General features: G+C 45.4%; 1 protein-coding gene across 1 annotated transcript; it reads left to right on the forward strand.

The window, feature by feature from the left end:
• Positions 1–10,912: 10,912 nt before the first annotated feature.
• Positions 10,913–20,653, forward strand: FZD4 (frizzled class receptor 4). The gene is made up of 2 exons (XM_019739591.3): positions 10,913–11,823; positions 14,172–20,653. Exons 1-2 carry the CDS (start codon positions 11,539–11,541, stop codon positions 15,498–15,500), a joined length of 1,614 nt encoding a protein of 537 aa, XP_019595150.1. The 5' UTR covers positions 10,913–11,538; the 3' UTR covers positions 15,501–20,653.
• Positions 20,654–22,280: the final 1,627 nt, after the last annotated feature.

A 22,280-nucleotide genomic window follows, 5' to 3' on the forward strand; every position in this document is an offset into this window, starting at 1 on the left:
CTTGAGGTACTTTATAGAGAATGCAATTTCCTAAGCCACATACCTGACCTTCTAGAGTCTAGATTCTCTAGAGGTTACATTAGGGAATATCTGTTGAAATTATATTAATCACTTCCTTACAGGCTTCCTGACCATAAAGAAGCGTATCTTGGTCAAGGATTCCCTTCCTTCACAAAGGCTACACGGGAGTCATGGTAGGGAGCTGAACGTTCCTTATAGAGGCTCTTCCTCTTGGAAGAAGCCCAATGATACAAGCAGCTTCCATTCCCTTGATAACCTTCTACTTCACACCCATTCCCCCAACACACACACAAAATCATCTCTCATAGGGATCCTCCTTTCTTCTCCCTTTCTTGTTTCTGGTGGATGGTCTATAGAAGAACATATCTTCCAGCAGGCAGAGGCAACTGGGTGATAGTTATCTATCCATAAATTCTTCTTTACTTTTCAGAATCACATTTAATATTTTCTACTGCTCTTCCAAGAACCCGGGGTTGCCCAAATCCTTCCAAGCAACCTAATTCTGTCCTTGGAAGCAATCCTAACATCAAGGAATGTCCACAAGATGGGCTAGTAAGTTAAGGATGCCTTCGATATAGCACAGGCCTTAGAAAACAGCAGTCAATACATGAGCACATGACTCTCAATGTAAAGTTTGCCACTGAAAGAATCACATTGAGCTATCCTATAACCAACAACTATATTATGAGGTACACACTTAGCATTATCAATTCCTTTTGCCCAGATCCTAGGTAATTACTTCCAAGTGAACCTCAATGAAAAAGGAAAACTTAAAAGATATAGTCTAAGATACATTCAACACCTGTGCTAAGAGATAGAGCTACAGATTAATTAAACATGGTCTCAATCTTCAATAAATTCACAGTGTAGTAGAGGAATGCCTATGGAACACTCTGTGGCAAACAAAAGTCTACACTACCTAAGGAATCATCATTAGTAAGGAGAGAGTCTTACACTATAATTTAGATGCTGAGAAGAGAACTAATCTTTACTGACCACCATTAAATTTTCACAACAATTCTACTGACTTGATTACTGGGTCAGTGATGATGCCTTCAGTTTCAAGAAATAGGAAACCCAACTAAAAGTGGCTTAAACTACAAGAAGAATGCATTATCTCACTTAACCACAAGTCCAGACATAAGGATTACTGGGGTTGATTAATTGAGAAGCTCAATCATATCTGCAAAAATCCAGATTCTTTCCATCTTTCTGCTCTCTCATTCATTAAAGGGGAGGGAAGGCATTATAACAAATTGGGTATGGAGGCTGACTGCAGGGTGAGCTGGCAAACTGGAGACCCAGGACAACTAATGTAGTTTCAGTCTGATGGCTGTCAGTCTTGAGACCCAGGAAAGACCAATAGTTCAATTCAAAACTGAAGGCAGGAGAAAAACCAATGTCCCAGTTTGAAGGCAGTAAGGCAGGAGGAATTTCCACATTTCTGGGGAATGTCAGCCTTTTAATTCTATTTAAGCCCTCGACTGATTGGATGAGGCCCACCCACATTAGGGAGGGCAATCTGCTTTACTTGGTCTATTGATTTAAATGTTAAACTCATCCGAAAAAATACTCTCACAGAAATACCCAGAATAATGTTTAACCACATATCTTGGCACCCTGTGGCACAGTCAAGTTGACACATAAAATTAACGACACATTTACCTTCAGCATTTGGTTTACATTCTTTTTGATAGTAAGACGGCAGCAACAATTCCAGTCATCACATCCTTACACAACATCCAAAAGCTGAAGAATTGGCAGATGTTAGGGAAAATGTCCCAAAAGATGAGCCCTTCAAACCTACCCCCTCATTTCTACTTCATCTCATTGGCTAGAATTATGCCATGCCCATTCCTAAACCGATCACTTGCAAGAGGAAAGATGTAACCCCATTGCCCTAGGATTAGGAAACAGCTCATCTTCCTCCGAAGCACTTCATATTGATATGTTGTTGTTAGAAAGTAAGGAAGGTTTGGACTGAGCAAGTGGGGGTGCTATTGGCCAAACAACCAACGGAGTCTACCATAATTTCTATTGTCCCCATTTTAAAGATATAGACACTGAGGCTCAGAAAGATAGAGTTGGTCAGTATCACACAGCTAGAAAACTGTCAAGTTAGAACTTCCAATCAGATCTCTCTGGCTCTAATTTGCTTGCTCTCTTTGCAGGTCTATTTGTGGATGGACCCAATTCTACCCTGTACTTACTGTCACCTGGGGCAAGTGCTTTAGTCTCTCCAAATCTTCTTTTCTGCCACTGATAGACATAACAATAGTCCTTATCTTTTAGAGTATCATATTAACTTAGTGTATGTAAAGCATTTTAACTGTTATTTGCTGCCATAATATAAAGAGTCACATACTGTACAACTCCAGGGGGCACTATTCAACTAGAATACGAGGTCAGACAATTAAGTTCACGAACTCATCCTAGAAAAAGTGCTACCTACCTCATTGTTGAGTATCACTACGGTCACCTTCGAAGCACTGCACTTGGGAAGCTACGCACCAATGCCAGCGCCTAGTCCACCTTTCAAAGCAATTTTAGAACTCTTTCTGGAATGGCCATCAGAGCTGTCATTGTATCACCTTTGATGTCCCGAATGCCATCAAAATGTCTTCCTTTCAATATTTCCTTTATCTTCGGGTAAAGAAAGAAGTCATTGGGGGCCAGATCAGGTGCGTAAGGAGGGTGTTCCAATACACTTATTTGTTTACTGGCTAAAAACTCCCTCACAGACAGTGTCGTGTGAGCTGGTATATTTCGTGATGCAAGAGCCATGAATTGTTGGTGAAAAGTTCAGGTCCTCTAACTTTTTCACGCAGCCTTTTCAGCACTTCCAAGTAGTAAACTTGGTTAATTGTTTGTCCAGTTGGTATAAATTCATAATGAATAATCCCTCTGATATCAAAAAATGTTAGCAACATCTTTGCACCAAGTTTGCAAACTTAATTGTCAGACATAAGATGAATTATGCCCCTGGAATTTCACCATAGCATCATCCTTACTAAGAGCCACAGAAAACTTACCTCTAGAATGAGGAGTGGAGAGAACTTGGATTTAAGTACCACAACACAGGCAAGTTTTAACTCAGTGCCACAACAAACTAGGGAAGGAAAGCTAACAGAATTTTCTAAGACCAGTGATAAGGACCTTCAAACATGTATCTCTTTCTCACAAAAGTCCTAGGACGATAAAGAAATTTTGTTATTGCTTTTGTTTTTCCTGTAGAGAGTTACTATGGTGGAGCTTAATTCTAACAAGGAAACAGAATTTCCTGATTTCCTTGCTGGAAGACATTGTCAGTCAGTCAACACCCTTTCCCGCGGACTCACTGTGTCGTGTTCTAAGTGCCAAGGCTTCAGCATGATGTAGTAAGTACTGATCTGTGAAGTCAGAGGCTTGGGTTCCAGCCTTCAATTCTAGCTAGCAGTATCAAAGTGGACAGGCAATTAACATTTCCTTTTCTCTCTGTATCTACATTTATCCGCAAATGCGGTGATGAGGTAGACTCCTTGGTCTCTTAAGAGTATCTTCCCTTTCTGACATTCTCTGAGCCACATAATTCCCACACGCTGGCTTCATGGGGATGCTGTAATTCAGACTTCATTAGTAGAGATGCCTTCGTCCACCCATCAAGGGAGGCTTAGACAGTCACAGAAGCAGAAATGAGAAAGTCATTCCATACAGCGTTTCTGAAATACAGTGTTGGGACAAGGAGGAAAGAGAAATGGGATCGCTGAGGTAGAGGTGGGATTGGCAGGCAGGCAGGCAAGGCAGATCTAGTCATTCTTAGCACGTGGGGGTTTATGTACGGCAGAAGTACTGAGAGAGAGAAAGGACCTGGTTATGCAGAGCAATCTATGACCTAGCTTCCTGTAGACTCAGTCTGAAGCCTCAGATCTGATTAATGGGTCTGCTGCTGTTTACCCATAACCTCATTTCTACAGTAATACTGGTTTCCTGGGCAAAGAGGTGGAAGGCAGACAGTGTGATATAGTGGAAAGAGTCCTGGAGGCAGGGTAAAGATATGTAGTTCTAACACTGTCTTGGAAAACTCACCTCCACCAATTGGGTCTCAGCTTCTTTATCTGTTAAGTGGGGCTTGGCAGCAGATGCTCTGGAAGGTTCCTTCTTGGTCTCTGGTAGTCTAAAAGATGCTATCACCTGCTCTTGTTTCTTTGCATGTATCTCAAATTGCTTCCTTAAAATGTGTCCCTTCTTCTCATTTTAGAAATCCAGCCCCAGGAATGGATTCTTGAAGGCACAAGAGAGAACGGAGAAAAACTAAGGTGGGGAAGCCTAAAATTCAGTCAAATTCTTGTCACTGAAAACCCTGAGGTCCACTGAAGGAAAAACAGAGAAAAACGTAGGTATCTGGAAATTCCCAGGATGTGATAAATGAGTCATCCTTAATTTCTGCCCTGTTTAGGGGAGCAGTTACCTTAGCAGCACATACTGTAAGGACTCAATAAATACATACTTGTTAAAGGATTAACTTCATCCTAATGACTAAGCAAGGAAATAGCTGGTCATCAACGGTTCCTTGCAGTTCTAATACCCTATAAAACATTGTGCAACCAGAGGACAGTGTTATGGAGGCAGTGAAGCCAAGGGCAAACTGTGCCCTTGTGCCTGGCACCCAACACTGACTTTCAGAGCATAAAATACTGCTTCCCTTCCACCTCCCCAGTCTCATACCAACTCCTCTTGTGGCCAATCCCACTCTGGAATCATGTAGGGAAGGGAGTTCTGGGGAATACAGTTCCACTGCAGCTAAATTGATACTGTACTAAGTTACCTGAGCCCACACCATGTCAACATGGCACTCATACACCCTTCCTTGAACCATACTTAATTTCCAAATAGAGACAATAGCAAAATCATCGTTCCACTTAACATGACCCATCTGTCCCTCATGCAATGGAAACCATGCTATCTTGCTTCAAAGAGTGGATGCAAAGTCCCTTTATCCATCTTTGGGCGATATTCATTCTTTTTCTAGCTGAGTCACACTCTCCTTCGATAGTTTGTTACTTAATTCTGTTCTGGTTACACTGAATAAGAAACCAACCTAAATCTATAGGCATTGCAATACACTGAATATTTGCTTCACCCCAAAATTCATATGTTGAAATCCTCCTCCTCAATCTGTTGGTATTTGGAGGTGGGGTGTTTGGAAGGTGATTAAGTCATGAGGACAGAGCTTTCATGAGTGGGATTAGTGCCCTTATAAAAGAGATCCCAGAGTTCCCCCATCCCTTCTGCCATGTGAGAACATACCAAAGAGATGGCCATCTATGAACCAAGAGTGGGCGCTCACCAGTCACTGAATCTGCTGGTGCCTTGATCTTGGACTTCTCATCCTCCAGAACTGTGAGAAATAAATTTCTAATTATAAGCCACCCAGCCTGTGGGCCTGTGGTATTTTGTTATAGTAGTCCAAATGGACTAAGATAGGCATAAAACAATAATTATCATGGATTTTGTGGGTCAGGAATTGGAAAAGGACACAGCAAGGATGGTTCTTCTATGCCCCACAATGTCTGGGCTGGAACGATTCCAACATCTGAGGGTAGGAACAGCTGGGGCCAGAGAATCCACTTCCAAGCTGGCTTCTTCCTTCCTATTTCTGGCACTTGGCCTGTGATGGCTGAGGAACATGCTCATCTGGGAGAGCCTACATGTGGCCTCTCCTGCATGGTGGTCTCAAGGTAATTGGACTGTTTGCAAGGCTGCTCAGAGCGCCACAGTAAAATTCCCAGCAAATAAGGTAAAAACTGTACGGCCTTTTATGTTGTGGTTTTGGAAGTTGCCCAGTGTTACTTATCGTGTACTCTACTGCTAGAAGAAGTCACAAGCCCTCCCAGAGTCCACATAAACTATGCCTTGCAATGGCAAGGACACTGAAGAATTTGAGGCTATGTTTTCAAACCACTACCTGAAACTTTGTCTAGTCTAGCTCATGTTTATGTACAGCAGGTGGCCGGTTCACCCTTTGGTCACTGTTTGACATCATTTTTATTCCTGTTCACTCTCACCTGTATCAACTGATGACAGTGCTGTGTGTCAGTCTATTATTATGGAGGCCTTCCTTTCCATGCTTCCCTGGGTCTCTTGGAAACTCATGCACCCCTCATAGCGAAGCTCACATTCCAATTTTTCTACAAATTTACCACTTACAGATGATCCTTTAGCTTGAGACTTCTACTTGTCACCTGTCTTATGGCCCATATGACTCCCAATGGTTTCAGCTGACAATGAGATGATTAGTTGACTAGCCAATGAACAGTGATAAGAAAATGTCTTGAGCTGATTCATGATGTAAAGAAACAGGCTTCAAATCAAACAATTGTGGCAAAGACATTGTTCTACCTTAAAAGATTTAAGAATCGGCACAGTAAAATATTAATAGAAAAGGAAAATAAATGATAGGCAAAACATCCACGTGCAGAAGAAAGCTGAAAGCTGTCTCGTAGGAATGGTTGATAGAATAGACTTGACCATCCTTCTGGAACCAGTTAGGTTGTATTTTGGTGGTCACCTACACTCAGCACATAATAAACCTTCTCTTTTGCTGAAGAATTAGGACTTATAGCCTGAACCAACCATTTCTTTGTTCAACAAGTATCTATTGAGTGCCTTCTATGGGTCAGGGAGTGTTTCTCTTTGCTCTTCAGCAGCAAAACGGTGAAGAAGACCCAGCATCTGACCTCAGAGGTTTGTGAGGGAGACCAAACAAAGAAACAAATAAAACAAAACCCCCCAAAACAAACTTATAATAGAGTAAGGGACCTCAAGAAAAAGCACTTAACTATAAATAGGCTTGTTTTATTATGGGTCCCATAGGCTTGTGACCCCAATGTGACTGTAAGTTCCTTGAAGGCAGGGACCACCTTTTGTATGTCTGCATATCTCTCAGTACCCAGCTCAGTGACATGCCCACAATAACCCATCACGAAACATTTTCTAATAGTTTGACTAATAACTATGGAAATGAAATGAGGTTGTGGAGGTACAAAGTGCATTTACATTATTTTTTTGCCTCCTGCAAAGGCTCTTGGTTGCCCATCTATATATTACACCAACAAATAAGAATGTCCCATGTACCAACTTATATGTGGTGGGAGGAATAGGGCTTTGAGTCCTTGATATGCAAGAGCTCTGTGGTCACTGGATTCTTCTCTGCTGACTACTGGTACAATGGATAAGAAGGTTTGGCTCTGCCACTTAAGAGCTGTTAATTAACCCCTTGAGGCCTCTCATTCCTCCACTTGGAGCAAGATTACTGTTCCCTTCTCTTTGCTTAGTGTACACATTATTGTTTTATAACTAGTCTGGGTGCAGGGGAAGATGTAGCACCCAGACTATCTAGCAACTGATGGGATGTGGCATGGCTTCTCCCTATGCTTCTGTTGTTCCACAGTAAATTCGCAATCCTTATGAGGTTTTAGTCCCAGTGAATTCTCCCCTCAAAAACTGAAAAGGATAATTATGAACCACTTTCTTGCATTTTCTATCAAGACAGCTCTTTGTGAGTTCTAAATGTTCCATCCAGATTCAAAGAAGCTGGTTTCTCCATGAGTGGTTGGAATAAGACTTTTCTTGGAAGCTACTGAATATGGATTAGTTGGATTGTTTTGCAGAAAGTAAAAAGCAGGCTGTGGTGACTACTTCAGCACTTAATTGGGTGAGCAAAAAGCTGCAAATGAGAGGTTTTCCTTAGGAGGGAAAGGTTGTTTACGACACCACCCCCCCACTCCCCCCCTAGGTGGTGGATGTTAACCTAAACCCTAGTCTTCCAATGCAGTCTTTAATTTAGGAATCATTACAAGAATCTATTAGAGCAGAAGATGTCAGGTTGAAAAATTAACACATCACAGGAGTTAATTAGAATCTAGCCTCTCATTAGATGCAAATGGAGAGCCCTCCAACTGCCCACCAGCCCCCTGAAGTCATGTTTGTTGCAGCTCCAAAGTGTGCCGCGTGCATCTTCACTACTCAGAGAGTGGATGGAGGAAGCTGCCCAGGCACTCAGGCTAGAGCCACTAGGGGTCCATGGCCTGCCCTTTAGGTTCATAGAAGGTCCTATTCACATGTCCCTATCTCCTACTCCTCTCCTAAACGCTCTGCATGTCACAGGGTGGATAGCCCTCTACCTGGAAGTATTTTCTGCAACAAAGACAAACATGCCATGCCTGTCACCAGGAGCAGACTGGCGACTATAAACCGCTCTGTGAGAGGGAGACTGAGGGGCTCCAGGCCATTCAGACTTAGCTCTAAGTTGTGGTCTTTGTTTTCTTTCCACATTCAGACTGAAATGTGATTCCCCTGGCTTTCTTTTTTGGAAAATACCTGCCATGAGTTCCACGCTGGGAAAGAAAAGCTGTTGACAGGAAAAGCTTCTGACCGGGAAGAGGCTTCTTCTTTGAGTGTTCTCAAAGGAGACATTTGCTTCAAGCAACCTGAGGCAGGGATGCCAGGGCCAGGTATAAGAGGCCCAGATCACAAAGGGGTCATCTTTAACTAGGGAGTAAACTGAGTGTCAAGAGTTTCCTCTATGAGAGCAGTATCGTGCACTCACTGCACACAGACTTTTGGGCCAGACAGACATGCAACTGAGTCCTTCTCTGTCACTGTGTGATCTTGGGCAAATTGCTTAACCTCTCAGAACATCAGTTTTCTCAAGTTGTTGTGCAAAATAAACGAGATAATACGTATGTTAAACATATTACACAGTATCTGGCGCAGAGTACGGGTTCTAGATGAGTTATTTGTTACTGATTTGATAATAGTATTCCTTCACCCAACACTAATGATATTCCCTCTGTGTATCAGACCCTGTGCAAGGGACAGTGCCTGCTCCTTGACCTTATGGAGGTCATTGTTTAATAAACCATGTACACATATATTTAGCACAAAGCAAACCCCCTTCCCCTCCCTGCAAGTGCCCCAGGACACGTGCCAGTTGCCCACTACCTCCGCTTTGTGGAGTAGCTCAGAATCCTGCAGGTCATTCCTCTTTGAGCAGCCCTCCAAACTTAGCCACCTCTACTTTCAATTTGCCCCCGATTTCTCTCTCTGTGCACTTATCACACTGAGTTACAGTTATCTGTTTATTCTCTGTCTCTTCCTGCAAGTTCCTAGAGGGTGGGGATCTTCTATTTATTTGACGCGTGCATCTAATAATTTATTCATCACTGTAGGCCAATGGTCTCATGTATTACTCAGCCCAGGCATACAGAGCATTCCACCCGACTGCTGAGTATGTAGATTTTCAGCTGGGAACTCTTCGGGGGAAACAACCCAATTTCCCATCTTTGAAAGGCCTCTTGTGAGCCCTGGTTTGATTGATCTTTCATTTCCTAACTATCCCTTTGGTTCTAGCCTCAGTTTCTTCATCTCTTCAAGGGACTAATGGAGTCTCCTTCCCTGGGAGGTGATGATGATGGCTGGAGATAACGCAGCTTCTATGTGCCCCAAACAGTTCTAGGCACAGAGCCAAATACCAAAAATGTTGATTCCATTCTTGCCCTCAGCCAAGTTTATTTGCCAATATAAGAAAACTAAAAATACAAAACAGAATATGAGCACCACATTAATGGTACACACATCCCTCCAACTTACATACAGCCTCTGCCGTTTGACAGACTTAGCTGAAATGGGAGGATACAAACACGCATAAAAACGTTGTCCCTGTCACCAAGCCCTAGGCAAACAGTAGCAAGTGTGGGACAAAACGATCTCAGAAAAAAAGGAAACCTCTTCACCAGATTCTCAGACCTGGGCTGCTGGAGATATCGTTTGGCACCATGCTGGCAAGCAGGAGACTGTCCCACAATAACCAAGGTATTTAGCACTTAATATGTGCCAGACACTGTGTGAAATGATTTACAGGCATTCTCTCCTTTAATTCTTAGAACAACTGTGTGGGGTAGACATGAACTTCCTCATTTATAGCAGATGGCCAATTTGAGGCTCAGAGACACGCAATAACTTGACCACAGTCAAGTAACAAGTAAATGGTTTAGGAATCCACCTGCTGAGGGTTTCACTGGCTCAGTTGGAAATCGGAGAGGGTGAACTAACACAAAGCTCCGTCCCAGGGGGTGGGGGTAGGAAGAGCTAGGAATGAGAGGGGAAAGTTGGATCCAATACACCGGTCGCGTGATCCCCTGGACCCTACGCAGGAGCAGAATAAATTAAAAAGAGATGCAGGATTCAGAGGAGGGATGCCTGGGAGGCTGGGAGAAGGGCACACCGGTGGTTGTGCACCTTCTTGGCCCCCCTCACCCCCCTCCTCTCGCACAGGTCAAGCCTCTCCCCTCCTGCCCTCTCACCCTCCCAACCTTATTTAGAAACCGTGTCCCCGAGACAGGAAGGGCGGCGGGCCGAGAAGCACGGAGCGTCCCGGTCTCATTTCCTTTCGAATCCCCCTGTGGAATTTCATTTCATACGGTGAGGAAATCGGAGCGGGAGACCGTCGGCTGGTCGGCTGCTCCCGGGCGCCTCCCCCACTCGCGGCTGGAGACAGGCAGCTCTCGAGCGCGGGTCGGCCCAGCCTGGGGGCGGGGAGAGGGGGGCCGGGCTTCCAACCAAGCAAGTTAGGAGTGAAAATAGCTGCGAGCTCTCGCTGTACTAGGCACCGTGCTAAGCATTTTACGCATTATCTCTAATCCTCCTAATTCTCTTTACGGATGAGGAAACCGACGCCCAGAGGTTGAGCAATTTGCTCAAGTTCACACAGTTGGGGTTTAAAGTCACAATCTTTGTAAATCCAAATCCCGTGTTCTTTGTGTACGTTTCTCTGCCTGACGGGGAGGTGGCCACCGGCGGATGTGACAGCTGGAAGAAGTAAAGGCAAGGGAGCCGACCTATCTGGCAGCATTTCTCACCTGGAAGAGGAGGGGGCAGGCTCGCCCGGCCGGAGCAACTCGGCTCCATCCCTGCCTGGCCCTTGAACGCCACGAACCCGGTGGGAGCACAGCGAGAGCGGGGAAGCAGGGCGGGGCGCTCAGGAGAGGGAAAGGAGGGACCGCGGAGAGCCGCCGGAGGGCGGGGCCTGACCTCTCCTGCCGCAGAGAGGCCCCGCCCCTCGCTGCCCACGGCGCCGGGCCATTGGGGAGGTGCGCTGTCCGTCTCGTTCCACTACCGCCCAGCGAACCCCTAGCACCGCGGAGGGCTTGAGCAGTTAGAGCGGCGCGGCGCTGGGTGCTGGCGGGCTTCGGGGAGACTCCGTGCGGACACGGCCCGCGTTGGGTCGGGGGCTCGCCGCCTGCAGCCATGACCCTCGCATTCTGTCCCTCGGCTCTGGCCCTGGAAGTCTAATATCCCACACAGTTGCGCGCAGCTGCTGGAAAGCCGCCGCTGCCCCCTCATCGCCCTTGGAACCGTATCACACTCTGCCCGGGAGCTGGGAGCAGCGCGGGCAGTCAGCGCCCGGGTGCAAACTGGGGGTGTCTGCTGGAGCAGCCCCCGCCGCCGCCACCGCCGCTGCTGCCCCAGGCTCTGGCCATGGCCTGGCGGGGCGCAGGGCCGAGCGTCCTGGGGGCGCCCGGGGGCGTCAGTCTCAGTCTGCAGCTGCTGCTGCTGTTGCCGCTGCTCCTGGGGTCGGCTTGGGGCTTCGGGGACGAGGAAGAGCGGCGCTGCGACCCCATCCGCATCTCCATGTGCCAGAACCTGGGCTACAACGTGACCAAGATGCCCAACCTGGTTGGGCACGAGCTGCAGACGGACGCCGAGCTGCAGCTGACAACTTTCACGCCTCTCATCCAGTACGGCTGCTCCAGCCAGCTGCAGGTGGGCGCCCCCACCCCCACCCCTGGCGGGACCCCTTGGGAAGGGACACCCGAAACTAACTCCGTGAAGCCCTTGCCAAGTCGAACCCCCTGACCCCTTCCTAGGCTGAAGGGTAAAACTATCCTGAAAAATTGACTTCCATCCCTACCCCCACTTTTCTGTCCCTTCTCAGGGACTGGAAGCCAAAAACGTTGTGTAAGTCATCTGGCCTGCGAAAGAACCCACTCTTACACCCCGCCCTTCCGTTTTTCTCCCTTGCCCACCCGTGTCTGGCCAAGCCCCTAACCCCAGTGGAGCTGAGGGTTATCTTTGCCAAGGACTCTGGCCGCCGCTGCTCAGTGGGCGAGTCCCCGGCAGGGCAGCCAGCTGCAACTAAGACTTGGAAGGAGAGATAAGGAACTGGGAACCTTTCCCTCACCGACCTCGTTTCTCCCCCATATTTTTGGGTGGTTTATTAAATAAAACAACACTGCGCGGTTTTCTGCGGAATGGCCTCTCCTCAGGTCGTCCTGCATGACTTTAGAGGTCACTCAGGAAGGAATGGTTGGATTGGCTTGAGTTCATTTGTTCTTCAGGGTGGAGGGCAGGTTTAGTACTTGGAGGGGGAGAAAACACAGCTTGGGAAAAAAGTGATGGTATGGTTAAGCTCCAAGAAGAAGGTAATTTGTATATTGAAAGATTATCATTATTATTTTTTGCAGTCATTAACAATTTTAAAGCTTATGTAATGATACAAAAAATGTTCATCCTACAACAGTAAGTGAAGAAATAATTTGCATATACTGGGTGATTATAATCTTCCAAAAAACATCAACCAATTCATTGGAAAAGAAAAAGAATTGAAAGGACGTTTTAAAAAGTGTTAACACTGGTTTTATTTTGTTTGGCGAGGCTATGAGTGATTTTAAGAAATTTAGAAAAGGGAGAAGTTGGGGGGAAAAAATAGGGGATAGTTGTCCAGGCTAAAAGCTTCCAATATCTGTGGTTCTGGTTGCAACTTCTGAGAGATAAGAAACAAGCAGGCAGCTTACTTACTAGGTGCATGTCATATACACAAATATACTGTGTTTCTCCAAAAATAAGACCTAGCCGGACAATCAGCTCTAATTTGTCTTTTGGAGCAAAAATTAATATAAGACTGGGTCTTATATTAATTTTTAATTTTTGCTCCAAAAGATGCATTAGATCTGATGATCCAGCTAGATCTTATTTTCGGGGAAACACGGTGTGTGTGTGTGTGTATATATATATATAAAATTTTAAAGGTTTTTTTCAGACCATTTATGTTTCAGTGTTTTCAGAAAGATGGTTGGGATTAGACTCATTGCTGGTGAAATGTCCCTTTGGAAGTTTCAGAACTTTAGAACTAGGTTATAAAAGCTTAAGAAATGATCCTCTAGCTCTCAGTTTGGAAACAGAACATATCCTGACATCAGTGGCAATTTTGTTGGAGAAACAGCTTTTGCGGGGATATATATTTTTAATTACATGTATCCTGGGGAAGCAGCCAAGCTGTTTTGAAGGACAAGACTGGATCCCTTTTCATGCTGGAAAATAGTCACTTGTAACTCTAGACCTCATAGACAACATCTGTAAGGAGCCAAGCAGACTGTTTATCAATGCTGGAGGAATTGAGGACAGCAACTGGACTCTCCCCTACTGGTGTTGCACTTTCAGGGACTTAACATTTATATTTTCCTATTGTGCTTTATTATTATTCATTATGGAAACCTGGCCAAACAAACCCCTGGCGACCAGAGAACTTACCCTGCGTCCTATTCTTGGGTGTAACAGTGTCTTAATTAGGACACTTTCTCTGTCACTGTGGGACTGATTAAAAAATAATTTTAAGGGATAAAATAGAGAAAAGAGAGACTATTAACAGGAGAAAATCTGGATCTACCTATTTTTTAACATTTATTTTTATGGTGATAAAGAAATGGGGATAAAAATAAGTCACCCCAATCATTGAAATGACTGAGTCATTTGATTAGTCTGTTCTGCTCTTTCAAATGGTAGCTGAAAAAGAAGGGAGACTCAAAGTCAGTTTTTTAAGGTTTATTGCTTTTAAGTGTTGTGCAAAAAGGGATTATATATTTCTTTGGGTCCTTTTTACACATTTTTATTTATGTTCTGGGAAGGATTACTAGGACCAAAAGAAGAAAAGTGAGTAAGTGACAGATTATCAGGCACCCTTGTTTGAGGGCAGCGTAAATGGTCGGACTCCCTATAGGCTGGTTTAAAAGTAGATGTGTACTTTGACTGGAAGTGTACAGCTCAGCTTTGTGCAAGCCTTCGATCGTGCTTCCAAGTCACTGTTTCCTTTGTTCATTTCATTACTTTTCCAGTTCTTCCTTTGTTCTGTGTATGTGCCAATGTGCACAGAAAAGATCAACATCCCCATCGGCCCATGCGGTGGCATGTGTCTTTCGGTCAAGAGACGCTGTGAACCTGTCCTAAAGGAATTTGGATTTGCCTGGCCGGAGAGCCTGAACTGCAGCAAATTCCCACCGCAGAATGACCACAACCATATGTGCATGGAAGGGCCAGGTGACGAGGAAGTGCCGTTACCTCACAAAACCCCCATCCAGCCTGGGGAAGAGTGCCATTCCGTGGGAACCAATTCCGATCAGTACATCTGGGTGAAAAGGAGTCTGAACTGCGTTCTCAAGTGTGGCTACGATGCTGGCTTATACAGCCGCTCGGCCAAGGAATTCACCGATATCTGGATGGCCGTGTGGGCCAGCCTGTGCTTCATCTCCACCGCCTTCACAGTGCTGACCTTCCTGATCGATTCTTCCAGGTTTTCCTACCCTGAGCGCCCCATCATATTTCTCAGTATGTGCTATAATATTTATAGCATTGCTTATATTGTCAGGCTGACTGTAGGCCGGGAAAGGATATCCTGCGATTTTGAAGAGGCAGCAGAACCTGTTCTCATCCAAGAAGGACTTAAGAACACAGGATGTGCAATCATTTTCTTGCTGATGTACTTTTTTGGAATGGCCAGTTCTATCTGGTGGGTTATTCTGACACTCACTTGGTTTTTGGCAGCAGGACTCAAATGGGGTCATGAAGCCATCGAAATGCACAGCTCTTATTTCCACATTGCAGCCTGGGCCATCCCCGCAGTGAAAACCATTGTCATCTTGATTATGAGACTAGTAGATGCGGACGAACTCACCGGCCTGTGCTATGTCGGGAACCAAAACCTTGATGCCCTCACGGGCTTTGTGGTGGCTCCCCTCTTCACCTATTTGGTGATCGGAACTTTGTTCATCGCTGCAGGTTTGGTGGCATTGTTCAAAATTCGGTCCAATCTTCAAAAGGATGGGACAAAGACAGACAAGTTGGAAAGACTGATGGTCAAGATTGGAGTCTTCTCGGTGTTGTACACGGTCCCTGCCACCTGTGTGATTGCCTGTTATTTCTATGAAATCTCCAACTGGGCGCTCTTCCGGTATTCTGCAGATGACTCCAATATGGCAGTTGAAATGTTGAAAATTTTTATGTCTTTGCTGGTGGGCATCACTTCGGGCATGTGGATTTGGTCTGCCAAAACTCTTCACACATGGCAAAAGTGTTCCAACAGATTGGTGAATTCTGGGAAGGTAAAGAGAGAAAAGAGAGGGAATGGTTGGGTAAAGCCTGGGAAAGGCAATGAAACTGTGGTATAAAGCTAGCCAGCCTTCACGCTTTCCAAATTTTGAAGGGGGAAATGCCAGCATTTTGATGCAAATGCTACTAAAAGTTTCATGCAGCGAATCTCAGTTTGAACAAACTAGCCGCACAGTTAAGTGACCCCCATAACCTACCACGACTCCCCTCCTTCCCCCAGCGTCATAAAACTAATGATTTTGCTTCAGACTTTGGAATGATCCAAAATGGAAAAGCCAGTGAGAGGCTTTCAAAGCTGTGAAAAATCATAACATTGATCACTTTAGCAGGTCGCAGCTTGGAGCATGGAGGTCCTGCCTAGATTCCAGGAGGTCCAGGGCGGTGCTGCTTTTCCCTGCAGGGTGGGATTTGAGCTGTGAGTAGGTAACTTGCAGGGAGAAAGATTAACTTTTTTAACCCTTTAAAAATTTAAATACTAACTGGGTCTTTCAGATAGCAAAGCAATCTATAAACACTGGAAATGCTGGGTTCAGAGAAGTGTTACAAGAGTTTTATAGTTTGGCTGATCTAACATAAACATTTTTCTCTGGTGCACTGTCTGCTGTTTAGAACTTGTGGATTGCTCTCCCAAGAGCTGGTGTCAGAATCTTTCAGTGCCTTTGTCATAAAACAGAATTGTTTGAACAAACAAAAGTACTGTACAAACACACATAAGGTATCCAGTGGATTTTTCTTCTCTCTCTTCTTAAATTTCAGTCTGTTCAAGCTGCTGCTGCTTTTTTCATTTTACATTAATGACTCAAAATAGGTATTTTTATAGGAATTTTTGCACTGCAGCATGCCTAATGAGGGGGAAAAGGAAGGGTGATTCACTTTCTGACAATCACTTAATTCAGAGGAAAATGAGATTTACCAAGTCGACTTACCTTACCGACCCCAGAGACCTGTTGCATTGAGCAATGGGGACTTAATATATTTTACTTTGTGTGATTGCATCTATGCAGACGCCAGTCTGGAAGAGCTAAAATGTTAAATTTCTTGGCAACTTTGCATTCACACAGATTAACTATGTAATTTGTGTGTGTCAATTACAATTAAAAGCACATTCTTGGACCATGACATAATAGTATACTCAACTGACTTTCAAACTGTGGTCAACTTGCATTCTCAGAATGATAGTGTCTTTTTTTTTTTCTTTTAGTATAAGAATGTTATCAGAAGAGTCTGGTCTACTTACCACAATGGAGACTTTTTCAATTTTGTAGAGGGAACTAAGGACAGCTAATCCAACTACTTGGTGCATAATTGTTTCCCAGTAATTGGCAAAGTCTCCTTATGAGATTTCATTGGAGGCAGTGTGGCCTGGAGTATTTATGTGGTGCTTAATGAATCTCCAGAATGTCAGCCAGGAGCTGATTGGTTAGCAGGGAATAAAGTGTAGACCATATGAAATGAACTGCAAACTCTAACAGCACAAGTCTTAATTGCCTTTTGCGGAGGTATCCAGAGCTTTTAAAATTTATGCTTTATGTTCCTTACAAGGGGGTACCCCCTAGCAGCCTCTCAAAAGTTGCAGTTCTTTTAAAATGGTAACTGGCCTTTCTCTTAACCCGCCTTAGGCCTTCTAATCACCAGATCTCTGGGACAAATTGTTGACACTGTCACAGGTTGCTCTCCTTGTAACTCATACCTGTCTTTGCTTCAGCAACTACTTTGCCATGACTCATTTACTTACTTATTCATGCCCTCCCTTTTTTTCAAGCAGTAGGAAAGCTCTTTTATCACGTTTCTTAATGGAAAACCATCTCTAGGGACTCAAAATTCCAAATTGGTGGTCAGATTCTGGAAATAAGCATGACTTTTTGTTTGTTTGTTTGAGCTTTATACCCATGGTTTGACATTTTCCTTCCTTCTTCCCTCTGTTTTTGTGTGGCTCTTGAGCTGTCTGAGGTGAAGATGCATGTAAGGTCTGTTGCAGATTCTGGAAAGGAAAGTCTTGGGGCTTTGGAGACAGATGCTAAGTGGGCATGGGGGTGGGGGTGGGCCCTGCTGTGTGTCCCAGGCCTGAGTACCTTGGCTGGCCTCTGGGTCAGGGCTTCAGGAGCATGAGAAAGATCCCCAGAAGGACCAGTTGAACTCCATCTGAGACTACATTGTCTATGAAATGCACAATGTGAACTCCCCGTGCTGCTTGCAGACAGTTCCCATAGCTGGCCAGGCCCGTGGAGCATGCACCCGGGGGCAGAGCCTGCCCTTACTCACGCTCCACTCTAGTGTCTTGGGAGTTATGCAGAGACGCTGGCCCAAGCAGGGGAAGAAGGGCCGTGCAGCCGGGCACTGGCCCTGCTGTTAGAGTGCAAGGGTTTGTAGTGCAAGTTTTTTTGTCCTGTGTCAGTGATTCTATGACCAAGGCAGCACCTAGCAGAGGGCCAGACACAGAGTAGGTGCTCGATATTTGCGAATGATGAAAGAATAATACTAGCAATAAGAGAACTTGAGCGAACCTGGACACAGAATTCTGGAGCTAGTGCCCTGATAACTTTCTGGGTTTTACCATCTCTCTAACAAATCTCTTGCCTTCGCAGGAGGAAGTATATTTGATTAGAAGGCTGGATTCGTAGCCTTAGCAATATCACAGGGTTATAGGCCTTTCCTTTCACATTCCAGACAATGGAGAGTGTTTATAGTTTCAGGAAAGGAGCTTGTGGTGAGGAGGCAGTTACCAATTACCTTGAAGTGACTTCATCACCTCTTAAGTTGGCTTTGTTAAAAAAAAAAGAAAAAAAAGGGTCAATTATCAGCACATTTATTGAGTGCCCACTGTGTGTAAAGCTCTGTGTTAGGCACCTTAGGGGATGTCACGGAGGATAAGCTCTGTTCTTCTAACCGACCTAGACTGGGGAGGGGGGGCTCCTGGGTCTGCTGAACTTCACTGTTGATTTTGGGAAGGTACACGGGTCTCTGGATTGCCATCTGTTTCCCTATCTCCATCCCATGAACCTCTTCTTGGGTCTTTCTACTTTGAACGCATCTCCCATCACTTCCCAGGATTCTCTGCAAATCAATGACGGGTTTTGACAGAAAGTATCAGCTCTGTTTCGCCACGGTCTCTGTGGAAATCCCCTAGGAAAACTATGAAAATTGACTGTGAGGACATGAGCTCCCACATCTAATGTGGCTTTGGGGACAGGTAATTCCGGGTATGGGGAATTCCATGTGACTTCTAGAAGTACATTTGCGGACAGCCTCTTGCTAGGGAAAAGGTTAGGGTTGTTTTTCTTCCTCTGAAATCGAGAATAAGTAAGTATGTTTGTAAGCTTCCTACACAATGCCTTGGCCTCCAGGGATTTTATTCAGCAGGGCCCAAGTGCACCTCTGTCCAGCCTTCTCTCTGGCAAACTCCTTTCTCCTCCTTCGTAAAGGCCACTCCTCAGGGCAGAGGAGCATGGGGTAGGGTGGCACTGGCCAGAACCATCTGGTTGAACTACCTGGTTGATTCATATCCTTTTCCCTCTACGGAGACCTGTTTCCTGATCTCGGAGACTGCTTCTGAGCTGGCAGCTTGCTCAGGGACCTGAAACCAGAGAAGGGGTGACACTTTTTATTTCCCTGAGGTGATCTCTCACTTTCCTCTCCCCAGTCACTCCCTCACCTGCACAGCTCCCCTCCCCAAACCCAGAATGTGGGAGACTTCTGTATCTGCTTCTGAACCATGACTTTACCAGCACCCCCAGCTCTGTCCTCTCTGCCCCCCCCCCCCTTAGTCTCCTGATCACTGAATTGAGTGCTTACTGTGTTGGAAACCAAGCTGGAACCTGAGGAGCCAGAGGGGAACTGGACAGCCTCAGGCCTAGAGGGCAGACTCAATTGAAAGGGATTTCACCAGTAGGGTGCAATCCTGGGCTTCTGGTGCGGTGGCCTCAGCAGCAGTTAGGAAAGAGAGCCACATAGCACAGACTTGGGAAGGAGCCCCCCGAGACTCTTGGCACATCCTGAATTTCATTCTGCGATGGAGGAGATTGGAAGGAGTTGCTGTTTTCAGCCAATTATTTGCAGTCACTGGGCTCTGACAGTCCTTTTTGTTCCTTTATTGTGTTGGGGTTCAGAGTCCATGTCTGGGTTTGTATCACGTCTGGGAGAGGAACCAGGTTATCATTTTTCCTCTGGGCCTAGGTCATAGATCCTGGAAACTCCTAGGCAAGCATTTTGCTACTCCCAAGGATCAGATACCAGAGCCTTAAATAATGGATTTGGCTTCACTGTGGCCTGGTCAGAGCTCTCTGCTGCTGCCTCTTGCCATGCGCCGGGGAAGTAACGGCACATTGGACACTACTAGGAGGGAAGTGAGCCCTGCATCCCCCGACAGGCCTCTTCCCCTTGGCAAGCCCAGTTGTCCTATAACAGTCTGCTCTGTTTCTGATTTACCTTATTTCACTTCTTCTTTGCATGAGCAAATTCCCAGTATTTGCCCAGGCCATTTGTAAAGGGTCCATTTGGGGTCCTGTATGAACCTTGTCCTCCAAGCTTTTGTAGCTCCCTGATCCCCTACACTATCCAGTACATGACCACTGTCATCCCAGAAGACTTCTGAGAAGAGGGGCCGGAGCGGCCCTGCCCCCTGACTGCTGAGTCCACCTTCTCTCCCAGGTATGCACCTTTCCACACCCTGCTAATGGGCTCGGGCCCTGACTTGGGCTTTGGGAGGGGCAGGCTGCTTTCTAGGTCTCTCCCAGTGGGGCATCTGGTGGTTCTGAATTTTTTCCTACCTCACAGGGATGTTGTAAGACTTTAAAGGGCCTGAGGATGAGGGCCCCTTGACCTCTTTATAGGAAGGGTGGAATAAATACCTGCTGTGATCTGTGACAAGATGAAATGTGACTCAACCTGCTCATGCAGCAGTCAAGCTAGTGTGCTCTGTGGCCTTTTCCTGGACCCCTGTGCCACCCTGCAGCTCCAGCCACCTTGAGGCCAACCTGGGGACTTTCAGATGTTCGACATAGAGGTACCAGGCAAACCCCGGCTACACATGCCCTGAACGAATTGCTGAACATCCAAGGCAATGGACCCTGCTTTTAAGGATGTACAAACGTATGTCTGCATTGATGTCTGTACTGTAAATTTCTAATTTATCGCTGTACAAAAAAAAAAAATAAATAAACTTTGCTATTTAATTTTTGTATTAAAGGAAAATAAAGTTTTGTTTATTACCTGGTGTGTGATTTGGCATATTCCTGATGGTGTATAATAGCCCCTGGGAAGCACACATACCCAACAGTAAGAACTAGAGAATTTGGTTTGCAGGGCAAATTGAGAGCCTCTTTCTGAGAGCCTCTTTGTTTCTTTTTTGCTGGTACTATTTTTCCCTTCTGGGATTTCTCCTGGGTCAGCAAACCCCCAGGGCCCAAGGTCAACAGAATTTATCACTATTGTGGTCGTCAGTAACACTCCAGTAGTCACATGATGCATTGGACATAACTATAGTTCTCAAGCTGTCAGCCCATGACACCTCTTGGCATTTCCAGTATGTGTGGCCATTTTTATATACCCTCCAAGTCCCTTTGACTTAATCTGGTGGCCTGAAAAAAGTTTGTCTATCACGGCTAGAGCTTCAGGCCTCTTAACAAAGGGGGAAGAGTTTTGTTTTATTTGTTGACTGTAGATTTTCATTAACGTTTTTGTTTTTTTTTCTGGCTGTACAGTAGTTCTGTTTTGTGTAACCGACGTGGGAGTATGTCGCATCAGTCAGCCAGGAAAATGGCTTTTTCAGAGAATTTTATCAGTTGGGGGGCTCTGTGTTCCCATATCCAGAAAACCCATCAGACAAAGCAAAATCAAAGCCATTATCAGGACACTGCCAGGACCTACGACACAGATACAGAGGGAAGGGGACTCACTGCCATTGGAGATGTCTGCTGATGTTCCAGAGGAAAACATCTACCCTCTTGGTTTGCCTTCAAATTGCTTTTCACCCGTTAGTTTGACCAGTTCTGGTGTGAGTGAAAAGCCCCAGAGCACAAGGCTCTGCACTACTGTTCTTCTCTGGAGATGGCGATTGTACTTTTTATCTCAAACCAAAAATGAAGGGAAGCATGTAATTTAAATTCTCTGCCCTGTAAAACACGCCATGTTTCTCATTTTTATTACCTACTCATTAAGTAGTTATAAAGTTAAGGGAAAGTCAACGCAATCTGGAATGAATTCATAACTATCCTTTGCACTTGTAGAAATACTTTCCATAGAGAAAGCACTTTTTTTTTAAACATAATTTCATTTTATTCTCATGGCATTGATGAAGTAAGCCAGGCAGGCATTGCTTTGCTTTAGAGAGGAGAACTGAAACTTCCAGAGTATAAGGGACTTGCCCAGGGTACCCCAACAGAAGGTCGGTGGTTGGGCAGCCAGGTCTTCTTATGCCTAAACTAGGGTTTTGTTTCACACTCAGGGGCGGATTGACCTGTGTCCACCCAAAAGACAGGTGGAAGTCCGAACCCCCATACCTGTAAATGGGAACTTACTTAGAAATAGACTCTTTACAGACATAATCAATTTACGATGAGCTCATACTAGATTAGGGCAGGCCCTAATCCAATGGCTGGGGTCCTTATAATAAGAGGGAAATTTGGACACATACACAGAGAGGAAAACACCATGTGAAAGCAGAGGGACAGATTAGAGTGATGTACCTACAGGCCAGGCAAGGAACCCCAAGGACTGCCAGCAACCACCTGAAGCTAGGACAGCGGCGTGGAAGATGCTCCCTCAGAGCCTCCAATAGGAAACAACTTTGCCAAAACCTTGATTTCGGACTTCCAGCCTCCAGGACTGTGTCTACGAGCCAC

The sequence above is a fragment of the Rhinolophus sinicus genome, chromosome 14 (genome assembly GCF_057876585.1).
Source record: "Rhinolophus sinicus isolate RSI-liver-muscle chromosome 14, RSI-T2T, whole genome shotgun sequence".
Classification (NCBI taxonomy): domain Eukaryota; kingdom Metazoa; phylum Chordata; class Mammalia; order Chiroptera; family Rhinolophidae; genus Rhinolophus; species Rhinolophus sinicus.